General features: G+C 34.0%; 1 protein-coding gene across 3 annotated transcripts in view; it reads right to left on the bottom strand.

Annotated features, from left to right (window-relative positions):
• sdt (MAGUK p55 family member stardust) overlaps nucleotides 1–14,821 on the bottom strand; it is a 189,931-nt gene that overhangs the window by 141,767 nt on the left and 33,343 nt on the right. For all 3 annotated transcript variants that reach the window (XM_076121312.1, XM_076121314.1, XM_076121313.1), the window contains one exon: nucleotides 13,710–14,161. In XM_076121312.1, the coding sequence (XP_075977427.1) occupies nucleotides 13,710–14,161 (452 nt within the window). The remainder of the gene's footprint in view (nucleotides 1–13,709; nucleotides 14,162–14,821) is intronic.

The following is a 14,821-nucleotide window of genomic DNA, read 5'->3' as shown; positions in this document are numbered from 1 at the left end:
CCAAGTGTCAAATTGTCAAGTTAACCGGAGGCTTGAGATGACTGAAAATAAAAACTGCTCAGCGGATGCAGCTGAATATCAGTATTTTACATGGAGCGACTGCCTATCTGACCTCCACAACCCAGTTACCTGGGTTTTAAAACGATACCCTTCGGTAAGAGTGGCTGTCAGTCTTTCAAACTTCTGACTACTGTTAACGACTGTCAAAGATCTTTGAAAATGACAGCCGGAACCCACAACTAAACGTGCCTTCCGAAACACGGAGGAACTCGATATGTATCTATCGATATGATCTGTGGATGGGTGACCAAGTTGGTCACCCATCCAACAAACTCGGGAAGCGTAGCTTAACCTCAGGGATGGACCCGCGCGGCTTTTGTTAACTAAGCCACGAGCTGCACTACTGCGATGCATTACTATGGCTATAAGATGTGAATTAGTAAGATTTTTAGGTTGTTTCCTAAATCTTACTAGTTAACTATTAAACTAAATATATCTACCACGTTTTTATAGCCGTACACGCAATACTCCGTCAAACACGAGTATCGTTTACACGCAAGTGCTAATATGAAGATTGGTTTAAAACTAGTGTGAACAGAGTGACGGACTTGTACAGTTTTAATTAAACAATACTGTGGACTGTAGTTGTACAATTTATTCGTGTACTACACACGAATAATGGAGCAAGAACCAATGGCAGAGCGAGAAACGAAAGTTTAGTAAAAAAATATCGTCAAAATGCGTTGACTTTGGAACCTTTATTATTGAACTAGCTGACCCGCGCAACTTCGCTTGCGTCACCTAAGAGAATGGGTCAAAATCTTTCCCGTTTTTGTAACATTTTTCGTTGCTACTCCGCTCCTAATGACCGTAGCGTGATGTTATATAGCCTATAGCCTTCCTCGATAAATGGGCTATCTAACACTGAAAGAATTTTTCAAATCGAACCAGTAGTTCCTGAGATTAGCGTGTTCAAACAAACAAACAAACAATCAAACAAACAAACAAACTCTTCAGCTTTATTATATTAGTATAGATTAGACCTTATACTTAATTTCATAAAATAAATTATTAAAGGTAGATATATAAAGTGTCCTATAATTATGGAACCCTTCAATGTCCACCTAGACACTAGTCTCCTCGTAAAAATCAATAAAAATACAATGGGAAAGTTGTTAAACCTTGTATCCACCAAGTTACCAGCACGTGAGAGATGAGGACTTTTCATTTATTGAAGAATTGTCAAAACTGTTATTAGCAGTCTCTAAAAATCAATATAACTATATTTCTAAAGTGTTATCAAATTCTAATTAATCCACAATCCAGCTCGTTCAAGATTAAAAAAATATTCTCACCAAAAGCATTACACTATACAAAGTATCTAAGTCGCAGGCTCTCATTACTCGTAATATCTCGCCCGGGGCGTGTGCAGCCGGCCTTAATGCACAATTTCTTGAGAAACTTTGAAAAAATAAAGACGACCACAAACGTAGTCCGTTAGGGATTTATAATACGCCTCGAGGTGATTCTTAGAAATGGTTTTTTAAGCCTTTCTGTTGCTTTATGAAGTGCTTTCTTAAGGAGGTGTTGTAATGAAAATGTGTGCTATGCTCTGTTTTATATTTAAGCTTAATCTTAAGTTGGGACTTAATTGTACAAACACATTATAACGAAATCTAGGCAGCAATTTTAAGGGAGAAATAGGGCTTGAACACAAGTTCGAAGGCATTTGTTTATTCATCACACAGGCGATGGGTCGACATATTGCTTATTGCTTATTGTTGCTAATTGCGGATTTAGTGTGACTCATACTCAGAAGGAATCTATTGGTATATTGGGTATCGTCTGTGGTTAGGGTCTTATACTTGAAATATCCATTTCTTTGCTTTTTTCTTGCTTTAGTTTTGTCAGAAATACATACAATCAAACCGGCAAATACTTTACCATTTTTTTACGCTTTGACGTACTCCATCATAATCCTCTACATCCTTACGTCACCCATTATTTATGGAGTCCAGGTCATAATACCGTGAGCCCAATAACAAAGACGTGTATAATGACGTCATTTCGCGCTAAATCTTACTACACGATTACGATACACTATTAACTGGAATGGGTTCCGGCAAATGCTGAATTTGAATCGGTGAGTAAAAAATATTTTTGTCTGCGCTTAAACTGCCTGAGTGTGTGGTCTAGGTAGGGCGTGATTAAGGAATATTGTTAAAGAAGAAGAAAATAAGTTTTGTGCAACAAGGTTTAGCAGTCTAAATAATGCTACTTCAAAATACATTTTTAAATTTTCTATGTGAGTAACTACTAACTATTGATGCACTAAAAAAACGTACAAGAATAGTTTCATAAATCAATACTTAATTGGATTGTTATTAATTCAAATAGGATCTAGTTTAGTATTCAACAACATTTATCTCGGTATTTTAGTTCGGTGGTTTATTCTCGTATATACATATATCTCGTATAGTCATGGGGAACTTTACTAACGTAAAGTTCTCTATGACATAAGACAAATAAAATAAATATGATTCAATTAAAAAAACCGCTACAGACATATTACCTACAATTTAGCAAAAGTCTACATTTTAGATTGATCTCGCGTTAAAAAGTCAATGACCTCACAAGTTCACAATTCAACTGTATCTTTCAAAATCATGAGAAAACCCACGCTACAATTACGACAAAAACTAAAAGAAACTGTATAGTTGGACTAACTTCGACCTGCGGCTTTGTTCACAGTGTGCCTTATTTTGGAAAGAAAGGCACTGAATACATTAAGAGCCAGTTTCATGAGTTTTAAATATCGGATGATCCATTTGACACATAGTGACTTTAAATGTCTGAATCAAAATTGACAGTTTTCCTCTTCATGGTTTAGCCGATGCTTATAAATAGTTCTTATACCAGCCATTACATTACATTATCAATCGTAACTTTGTTTTACTAATTAACTTATTAAACAAGAGTTAATATTATGACATACATCGATTTCTGAAAACACTTGAACGATAGCGCATTTTACAAGAAATAAAGATTCGTTTCATAAATAGTTTTAATGGGCTTATCAGTTCCCATATGAACCCTATAATTATCTACTACTACTATATAATAAACCCTGTACATTTTTTAATACTGGTAAAAGCAAAAGATCTCATAGAAAGTCAAATTTTACCTACCATTACTTACTAGAAAAAGACAGTACAGACTCATGTTTACATACATTTTAGGATTGGAGCGATATTTAAATATTATATACCTAGTAAAATGGCTTATATTTGACTACTATCAATGCGAGAAAAGATTTTTTTATATGTATAGAGAAACAATTAAGCTTAATTGTAATAAAATTACAACGATTACTACAGATCACAGAGAAATTCACGAACAATTGTAAAACTGGGGCAGTGTACCGATTGTAACGAAGTTAATGACTTACACCGTACAGTGGGAAAACGCAACGATACAACGATCTTTTATCGATTGAAAGAATGAGACACACATATAGCATATACTAATGTTATAGATGCGAAAGTCTGTACGTCTGTTACAATTTTAAAACTATCACATTTGATGGTATTTTGTATGGAGATACTTTAAGTATTTCTAAGTCAAATATAGGTATAATCTTTCAGTCCCTAACCTGTTTAAATAGGGGATGAAATATTACCGCGAGCAAGGCAACAACGACCGTAAAGACGGGCATCGATGGTCATCTAGTATCTTACGCTTCACATTTAAACTATTGGACTGATTTTAATAAAATTTTGCATGAACATAGTTCAATACACAGGGGCAAGAATATGCAAAATTACATTCCAATAAAAATCCCCTAACCAGCTAAAATAGGGGCTGTAATTTGGAGGTATAAATAGTGGAACCTTGATATACGAGCGAAGCCGCGCTGGTCAACTTGTAATATGTAATGATTGAAAGTAAATGAGTATGTGATTATTTATCTAGTCTTACGGTAAATAGTACAGAAGTTTTGTATTTGAAATATGTTTTGTTGATCATTACTTCTTTCTTTATTTAATAAGACAGGTAGCCTACTTATTTGTGACTAGGCTAATCATTATTTTATTACTTTTTACCTAGTGTCATTTGCGCTTTATTCGAATAAGTGGAATATGTGCAAGATAGGTGTAATTTACTTCAAGATATATTTTTTTAAGGTTAATATATTTCTGTTAAGGTTCCTTATAGATATACTTCTGAAGTATATTTTTTTGACAAAACTAGAATAAGTATGTAGTGGAAGAGAAGACTGGCTATCTAATACGGTTTCTAACCCTTTACGTATTTAATTATTCATTTATTAAACATCTTGATAACACACTTATTTGGGTGATGTCCCACGAAACTACCCACGCAGTTTGACTTTAGGATCGAAAATTATGGATTAAATTATTAATAAACTCCCTTATAAAATATACTGAGGACAGAAGTTTTTGGCAGCTCATTTTATTGGCTGATTTGGCGGTAGAATCATTCTAGCTGGACATGTTTGGCAATAATCTAATTGATGATTAGAACTCTAGGTTATCTGGCTAATGTTGTTTGTTTGTTTATCGTATGGTTAGTGGTCAACCTAGTGTCAAAGTTGTTCAAGCCGACCGAGAGGCATTTGACGTGGCATAACGACTGTTATCTTAGTAGACAACAACCGGGACCGACTTTTAACGAGTCCTCCGAAGCACGGAGACGCCCAGTTCAAATACCACTATGCGGTCAGCCATCTATGGAATGACCGCGCCAATGGTTGCTTAACCCACAGATCGTTAACCGACCGGTGAGTGCAACTGGCTATGGGCGATCTGGCTAATAATAGCTATAACTATTATCGATATTCAAGTCCCAGAAACTAAATAAATCATAGCAACATATTGCCCCTGAATATAGCCAGTAATAACTTCCAATTCCCAATAAGTGTCGTGTACACTAAAAGCTAGACGTAGCAATAACATGTTGACATACGTTTGTACACCTGTACAAATTGTGACTGAACACGAAACAGACTGTTACAACAAGGGATAAATTTTACCGTAAATTATGTACTAAATTGTAGGTTTTAGGGATTTTAAGAGGCTAATGTGGAGAGAAGAGAGAAAGATTCCCTTAAGAATTTCTTAGTGACTGAATACGTTACAGTCGATAACTACTGCTTAGGGTAATTTTTCCATAAATTATGGATTAACTGGGATTTTTCTATAGGGTAAACTTTATAGGATTCTTTACTTAAGTAATGCTCTATATTTCGCTCGGAAGGAAGAGGCTTGAAAAGTCGAATAAGTAAGAGTAGGTAAAAAGGTATATATATTATCTAAACTCTTTAAGGCCCAGCTACTAGGATTTTACCCAATTAAATTGGTACATCCATACATCTTGACACACAGGACTACCACCTGACACTTATGTAAGACATCGCCGATATGATCCGTGTATGTCTTTCTTAGGCGCCCTTACCGGTAGTTCTGTATTACACCAGTTTTAATCTGTTTTGACGGTAATAAACCTTATTTTTATATGAATAAGGTATATTTTAAGAAGAAAATAACTACGATGTTGGCAACGTAATTATAACTATAGAAATAGTTTTGGACCATGACAATAAAGATATGGTTATTGTCTCAAAGATAAGCCTTTTATAGCAAAGATTCTTAGTAATATAATAGTTGTATTGTTCTTTGTAGATAAGATATTATTTTTACTACTAAACTTTCGGTTTCCTAGTAAAGTACATGAAGGTAAATTGCGTTTAAAGTTGTCTTTGAGTCAGAAATATTTACTTTACTGGTCATAGAGTAACTAAATAGCATAGACTATTACCAATGATAGATTTTTGAAATATAAAAGTCAGCCTGTGACGATGACTAGTGTTACCTGCGTCGAAATGTCATAAATTTCAAAGTAAAATGCGTGTTCACAATAATGATAATTTTTTGAAAATTGTTAAGGAGTTTTTGAGTTAAGTTTTGACAAAAAGTCAGTCATTTCTTGAGAGTTCTATGACGGGGTTTAAAGTGGTATTTTGTTATATTGCATCATACAGTTGTTGGAAATATGGAAACACTTAACTTGCCCCTATAGGTTTTAAACACTATTAGAATACTTAACTAATATTAGTTACAAATGCGTAGAAAAGTATGTTTCTGTGAGAGTAATAAGATGAACTAATTAAAAAATACATTAATTATGCAACTATTTGGACGGGGGGCTATCACGTATGTCAGTTGACAACTATTTGAAAGCCACTATGCTGTACATTGCTTTCTACCTTAGATTATAGTGATTAACACCTTACGTCAAAGCAGCAATAGTGTTTGTAGTGGACGTTTCTTAAACAGTAGTCGATTTGATAAATACGGTAGTAGTGGATAGAGAAACGAATAGAGAAACCCATCTCTGCAAAATTTGACCTTTACTTTTGTCAGGCTAAATAATAAACTTACTTAGAAGTGCATAATATTGTTTCACCAACGGCGTATATGATTAGTACGTCTGCTATAACTGCATGGGTTCACACAGTCATTGAATTAAATAACACAGTTGTTTGACCTTATTATTGTATATTATAACTATCTACCTATAGACTTAGTTCTTTCAGGAAATGTTATTGGAACTGACCTGAATAACGGGGAGGAAACGTCAATAAATAATGTCTAGAAGGAAGTAACGAGACAATATCAATGAATAATTAATTGAAAGTACTTAATTCACTATTAATTATATGATATGAGGCTATTACTAACTTTAACCTGACTTAACTTCAGCTAGAAAATATGAAATACATTGTTTAACATGGCAAGTTGACGTTATTTTCAAAATACGGCCCATGTCCGTTCCCGGGATGTAAGCTACCGTTTTATTAAATAATATCGTTTTCGGTTTAACCGTTGATGTCTGAGAGTACGTCAGTTCGGAAACTACCGACTACCGAAGTGGGTAATTAAAAAAAACATAGACTATCATAATAATGTGAATGCATCTACATTATACATATTAGCCAGTCCTCAGGTAAACCGGGGCAGACTACTATATGCCTAATAAAACTAAGAACAATTGACACAATGTCCTCATTTAGTATAACTACCCTAGAATGACAAACATTCTGAAAACAATACACGCGAGTCATCAAATAGTAAAATCAACAATTTGGAATTTACCAAACAATTAACCGCAAGATCTTGTGTATCTCCGAGAAACAAACAGCAAAAAACATTGTTTTATGAAAACATAAAAACATTACCTTTTAAACAGTTGTTTGTAATGCATCCTATACACAAATACACATCACAACACAACACAATACACAGGAATTCAAAACATTCACTACACGTCTGTTTGTCGAAAAAATTTCTTTACATAAATGGGATGCGTGGGACGCGACGCGGGCACATCCAGTGAGAGAGGGGGGAGAGGGGGGTGTATACTTGTACGGTTTGTTGAACAGGTGGGGGCAGGTATCAAACCCTATGGGTGAAGTACAAAAGCGGTTTTTTCCTCGACAAGTGCTTACACGGCAAGTGCCGGCGACAGACTGAACTACCTGCCCGGCGCAAGCGCTTCTCCGAGCTAGCGTGGATCGTTTCAATTTTCCCTATAGGATTGTTATATTGTTTGATTCATTTAATTCAAGATTGTATTGTTAAATGAATAATTTAGTTTTTTTAGTGTAGTCATTTGTGGAAGGTTTTCGTATTGCATCATTCTAATCATTTTATTATGTAAATAGAAATGTAATTAATAATTGTGATAGCGTGATAAACGTGCGTTTATTTTCAACGCATGTCTTGAGTTCGATTCCCATGTAAATAAATAATTGTGAGTTATGATAAGTAACCTTAATTTAAAATTTTAGAAAAGTAGTTCTAAAATAAATACCGATTTTTTTTAAATACCCAAAAAAAATTGCAGGAAGTAGGATTTAGAGCATCCGTATGATTCCCCTTTTTGTTTTAGTGTTAAAGTCATGGAACTTATATAGATAGTAGTTCATTATATGAAGGTAGACAGTTAGACACCATGCAGACATGGGGTGTGATGCGGCGAGCCATAACAGGTGATTCAACCGAGACCAATAGGGTTCTAGACTCATATAAATGGTACGTTTGATGAAGATTCTATAAAATGAATGGTTTCATTACTTTGTACAAACAGGTGGGGCACAGAATAAATACTTATTTATGTTACATGATTAACTTTAATTGCTGTTAATAATTTTGAAGATTTATCTCGATTATTTTATCTGTTTTTGGTTTAGAAGACAAGTGTAATTTAATAAGTCTATCCCTTTCGGGCGCCATGATAGATCTAGATTATGTAAATAATTCAGAAAAGAAGGGAATGTTAAAGAGCCTATCCGTCCTTATCCTCCAAGCGCCATTATAGTGCTAGAAGTATGTACGTGTGCAGATTTTGCAGTTCTCAAAAATTCAAGCATCTTCGAGAAGTTTCTATACCTTTGTAATTGTAAAAAATGAATGCATGTTTTTCAAATCTATACTAATATTATAAAGCTGAAGAGTTTGTTTCTTTGTTTGTTTGAACGCGCTAATTTCAGGAACTACTGGTCCGATTTGAAAAATTATTTCACTGTTAGATAGCCCATTTATCGAGGAAGGTTATAGGCTATATATCATCACGCACCGACTAATAGGAGCAGAGTACCAGTGAAAAATGTTACAAAAACGGGGAACATTATGACCCATTCTCTCTTATGTGACGCAAGCGAAGCTGCGCGGGTTAGCTAGTCAGATAAAAAATTTAAACCCTGATTACTAAATTAAAGAACAAAACATTGTTCCTTTACAAAAAAAAATAATCAGGAATGCACCTCAGTTTAGGAGTTTACCTTCTTAAATTCAGCATTACTTCAGGTTTGAAGCACACCAAAAACATTTTGTTGAAAACAAATATATCTAAATATACCTCAAATCTTATATCCACCACGGTTCATGATTCCGACTGGAAATACCGGAAAATATAATTAACTTTAAATCTCAATGTTATTAAACAATAAGACTTAAGTCATGACCATGAGTGCTTAGGTTTTGTGAACGAGGAAAAACTAACAATGTGATGCAATGAACCAAATACAATTGACAGTATGGAGACGATATTGGGAACTAGACAATGTGATAAATAAACGTTCAGTAATATTTGTTATTATTGGTTTAGCTACACCGCTAGGTACATTGCATGGTCGTAGGTTCGATTCCCTCATGGTACAACAATATTTTTTGTATTGAAACATAATTGTTTCGGGTCTGGTTGTACTTTATGTCCGTTGTTTGTACGTTTGTAAAGGTCTACGTGTCACAAAAGCAATTCTTAATGCGAGAGTTACTTAAAAAAAGTAAGCACGACCTATTAAGACATGGCTTGATTCAAAGGGAGAAGGTTTAACTTTGAAACATGTAGTGGACAAGTAAAAATTAAACTCATATTGTGATAAAAACAATAAATCCTTTTTTAGGCTAGTATTTGGGAGATCTGAAATTTCAGACGACACTGGGTTAGCTAACAATTGCATCAAAGAAAGTAACCTTATACTTATAGAAGTAAATAATTGTAATTCTACTAACTCCATAAACACTGTGTTTTCTGAATAGTATCTGAATTACAGAGTTAGCCAAAATTCCATAAAGAAAAGGTAATAAAAGATGTTTAAATAACTTTAAATTAAAGGAAAGATAAGTCAGAATTCTCAAGGAGCCAGATTTTTCCCTGCATTTTTGACATTCCGGCCTATATGTTAAACTACAAATTAAATAATTATATAATAGGTACAAAATTCCCGTTACAACGTACGAGTAACACAAGTCTGTAGAAATAATGACACGCTCGGATTTTCAAAGTAAACCTGTGAGTGCTGACATCTAGTGGATAATTGTGGAGATAACGTGTCTCATAATTACTACTAGCAACACTGAGACGACCACCGGACGGGAAAATTATCTGATGGCTTGGGGTTCCTTGGGTAAATAGAAAAATGTATTAATGTAACACTACTGGGTAAGGGTCTACTTTTGGGAATGTTGTAGAAGCTAGGTTTTACTTTCAAAATGATGTAGTTTTGACTCTTTATATAAACTGAACGATCGTTTACACTTTTTCAGAAAACTGGTATATTTTTTACTGTGTTTGGAATGATTTGTAGCTATCAGTAAATTAGGATGAGGTTATTTTCAGTCAAGACTTTCTTCAACAAATTAAGCTACAGGAAAAAAAAAGGGTCCAAAATCTAGTATATTGAATACGTTTGATTTTAAAAACCGTAAGACCGGGATAACCCTATGTGTTATTCTGGATCTTCAGCTACCTGTATACCAAATTTCAACGTAATCAGTTCAGTAGTACTTGCGTGAAAGAGTAACAAACAACCATACATGCATTCACACAAACTTTCGCATTTATAATATTAGTAGGATAGTAGGATATGCTCAATGGGACTAGTGTTCTATCTCCCTATTTTCTATTAACACAAGCTTACTGCACATAATCTTCTATAATCGTTTACTTATTCATAACGGATGCTGAACCAGTTTGGAACACAGGAACGCAATGATGCGTATCTTCACGCCAATACCGAGTACAGATGATATCTTTAGTTAATTACTACGATATTTGCATTGCAGATGTGTGGAAAAAACAATGTAAGGTAACCGGTTTACTGTTTGTTTTTAATGTTTTAATGAGGATACTGTGGTCGTGTAATTACCTATTGGGTTAATTTCAGATATAAATAAATATGTACTTAAATATTGCGTAAATTCAGTTATAAATAAATAAATATCTATTAAATTATTGCGAATTTTTTTTTATTGAAATTCGTGCCATTATTTAGGTCCGGTAGAATTTGTCTGCCCGACTGACGATAACGATTGGAGTGTTAGATTGTTTTGCAATTTTCAGCAATTATCACTATTTGCACGAAGGTTACGGAACCCTTTGTGCGGGAGTCCAACTCACACTTGGCCAATTTTTTTTTAGACTACAAGATCGTAGTCCTAAAAAAATCGGCCAAGTGTGAACGGTCTACCTTGTCAGGTACGATAAGGTAACCAATACTTATCAATATGTTGTGAAACTATAGAATTATTTTTATTCCATACCTACTACATATTATTATCTCAATAACCATTGAACAAAACAAGATTTTAAAACGAGAAGTAATAAAACTTAATTAACTGAGCGATAATCGCATGATTCATCCGCCATCTTGTGACGTCACAGTTGTACGTCAGGGATTGCCCGAGACAATTAAAAATTAAACGTGGGCAGCAAATTAATATATCAATTGATATAAAATCTTATAAGAAAGGAAATAAGGTTTAAATTATGTGACATTGTGTGTCGTATTGTTTTTATATAAATATTTGGTTGAATACTGTTCAGTTGTAGTCATTGTATTAATATGGTTTAACTTACTAAACAATTATTTGAGTTTCTTGACAATCTAAAAGAGTTTAGAATCTCAATTATAAGAGAGGACCCAAACTGAGCAGTTTCGAACACTAATAAGCGTGCATCATATTGTGGTTTCAATTTTAAACCATACTTCACCTTAAGGACTGAATATTAATTACTTAAGTAACTTCTACAATCCGCTAAATCTCGGGTTAGATACCTACCACTTCTGAATAAATATTGGTCAGCTTATCCGATATCATTTTGCCATTTATTTTCTTACATAAGCTGTAATTTTATAAATCGAATAGTTTACCTAACATTCATTTATACGCCGCAGTAGCCTTTAGTTTGGTAACCGGTAGCTCGATTCTCTACTACTATCAACTACCAACAACCGGCTTGTCATCGAGAAATTTTGTATAAAAAACAGATCAGCGCCTCTGATGGAACTATTTTGGCAGTACATTCTAAGTGCCAAACTATCGATACTCAACAGTACCGACTGTACAAAATCGCGCTTCAGTACACGATAGACCTACTTTCTGCCCTCTCAGCCATTATCAGTTTAGTATAAACAAACCCATTTAATGGTCTAAGCCCTCATTGATAGTGTAAATTACCCAACAACATCGCTGGACTTAAGGCAAGCCCTTCAAAAACATAACACTACCAAAATTAAGAGCATGATCAATATCAGGTAACTCATGACTGTAACCCGAACTGAGTGATATATCATCGAATTACACTCACAATATACTCATGGGTAAAAACATCTACAAACTGGGTAAAATATACTCGAAGCTATTTGATTACAACTATGGTAAATAAAAAAAAGAAAGTAATTAGAAAAGAAGAACTAAATTCTTTTCTTTTTTTAGTTGTTAGTTATCCAGTAATGTCATATTTTTCAGCAATGTTCAAGTTATAGGTTAGCAATTAATTTGAGTTATAGGCTTACTGTCGATTCTAGACAGGAAACATATTTCGAAGAAATAATAATATGCTCCTTGAAAATAAGAGTTTATAAAGAACATACATTCGACAAATTAAACGAAGTCGACTTAAATGCCTTCATTTTCAGAATTTCGTAAAAATAAACTTCTGGACTAATAGACAGAGTGACCATATTAATGCCCATGACTGTAGATCAACCTTGACAGCCAATGACTTCCACGTTTACTTTCTAAGCTCGTAATGAACTGTTAAAATAAACAATTCTATTTGTTTTTGTTTAGTTTTTTACTTTTATGTTGTAATTGATTGATCGCTGATTAAATGATGATTGTGATAATGATGTTGCTAATTGCTTATTTATATAGTGCTTCTGGTTATTGTGGATGACACATAATTACTGGACTTAGTATCTTTCTGAAATAACATCCTTTTTCTAAAAGTATTTTAAGAGGAATTTGAAATTCATCAACTATTTTGTAAGTAGAATCGTTCACTTCCAGAAAAATGTGAAAAGCCGTTTTTAGGTTTTGTTAAAGTCTGTTTTAGCTATAGGTTAAGAGTCTCTTTCCGGAAGTAAAAAGGCTTTAAGTTCACTACGCTAGTAAAAATACAAGGAGTAAGGTTTCCTTTAAGACCGGATTTAAAAACGCTCTCAGACACCCAAGGTTTCCTCGTTATTTTCCATCACGGATAAAGCAAATAATAATTACTTACTACTTACTTAAAAATATGACTAATTGTACTAGGCTTAAAGTTCAATTTTAACGTATTAATTTAGGAGAAAAGGATGTGGTCAAACGTAAAATATTAACATATTTCGCTGAACTGACGCCATACTACACGTACATTCAGTTTTCCTCATAGTCATCAAGAGAAACTAAATGACTATAGAACCGGCTTTGTAGAACAGATAGTAATTGATCCACAACTAACGTCATAGTTAACGAGTCTAGTTTTGATTGATTTCATTTTAAATATTTGAAGTGGCACTAAAATGATACCTTGGGTAACCCAGACGCCATTAGAATTTCGCCATTAGACTCATCTGAAACGAGCTGATGAGTTTGCTGCCCATCCTACCTTGATTCTTTCCCAGGTAGTATCAAAAACTATGTCTAATATAGGCCCATTTTTTCAGAGTGTTCAGTCTTTAACGAGGTTATGCATACAGAATTAAGAAAATAATGTAATCCTTTAATTTGGAAAATAGTATTTTTCCTAACTTTGTTTTTATTGTATTCTTTATTTCTGCGCCTGCTTTAAAACCATCTACATTATCTACATCTTATTCCTCAAAATCACCTTATAATTAACTATAATCTACAACTCACCGATTCTCTCCAGGCGTAAGTTTATTATTCTCAACAATAGCCGTGGCCCTGATTCTATGATCAGGTTGTTCTCCAATAAGCTTCTCACTTCTACCGTTATTCAAATGCTCTCGGGCCACACTGTACGCGTCACTAATATCTCTCTCTTTCTCAACACTCTCACTTTCACATTGCACTATAATCTTTTCACTAGTATTTAAGTCTCCTTCGTGCTTCTCCGGTTCAACTTTATCTTCTTCAATGATTGCCTCTTTCTTCTTGTCAATTCCATTTGCTATGACTGGCGCAGGTTTCGCTTGGAGGGACTTTGGTTGGGCTTTCGGTGAAGAGATCGTCGGTTTGCTCTCTATGGCCCCGTTTTCGTTAATAGATGTGACGTAGACTGTCGAGTTAGCTATGTACCCGTTCAGTTCTTGTCTGTTCTCTGGTTGAGTTCGTTTTCTACGGTTTAACTGTAACAATAGTTTGGAATTAGTTGTTTGTACATAAGATTATTGCATTTGAATTGAGTGGGTGAATGTTTTTATGCTTTTGGGTAATAATTTGTTAAATTTAAAACAGCTCGTTTAAAGGCAAGGCACTACATTAAATTGAGTAGTGTAATTCAATCTGTTGATAGTTTTTTATTAGCAGAAAATTATCAACAGACTGCAGAACGAGACTGGCAAATTTTATATACACAAAAAAACCATCTCGTTATAATAATATTTTTGAAGTATTAAAAAAACTAAGTCAAAAATCTCACAGGTAACATTATCATTTGGTACAGCTTCCAATCCAGCGAGATAGTTAAAACACAAACATATAAAGCCTTAACTCAATAAATACTATTATTAGCAACATGAAAGCCACTCCCACATAGCCTTCTGCAATAAAACGCATTACACGGCTATAAAACTTTCTAGCTGTATTTACTACTTTATTTTATTAAATAAACACATTAAATGTACAATAATGAAAAAACTAGTCGTCAGTAATGTCTGCAGAACCAGAAAATTACTTAAAAGGGTTACACAAATTTTCATATTGCATACTATAACCAAACAAGCATTTTTTTTTGTTTTAACCGTTTGGCCGTACAATGAACTATTATTGGTTAATGTGTTCACCTT

The sequence above is a fragment of the Anticarsia gemmatalis genome, chromosome 12 (genome assembly GCF_050436995.1).
Source record: "Anticarsia gemmatalis isolate Benzon Research Colony breed Stoneville strain chromosome 12, ilAntGemm2 primary, whole genome shotgun sequence".
In the NCBI taxonomy this organism is placed as follows: Eukaryota; Metazoa; Arthropoda; class Insecta; order Lepidoptera; family Erebidae; genus Anticarsia; species Anticarsia gemmatalis.
Note: the sequence above shows the minus strand (reverse complement) of the source record. Positions and strands in the feature narration are given on the sequence as shown.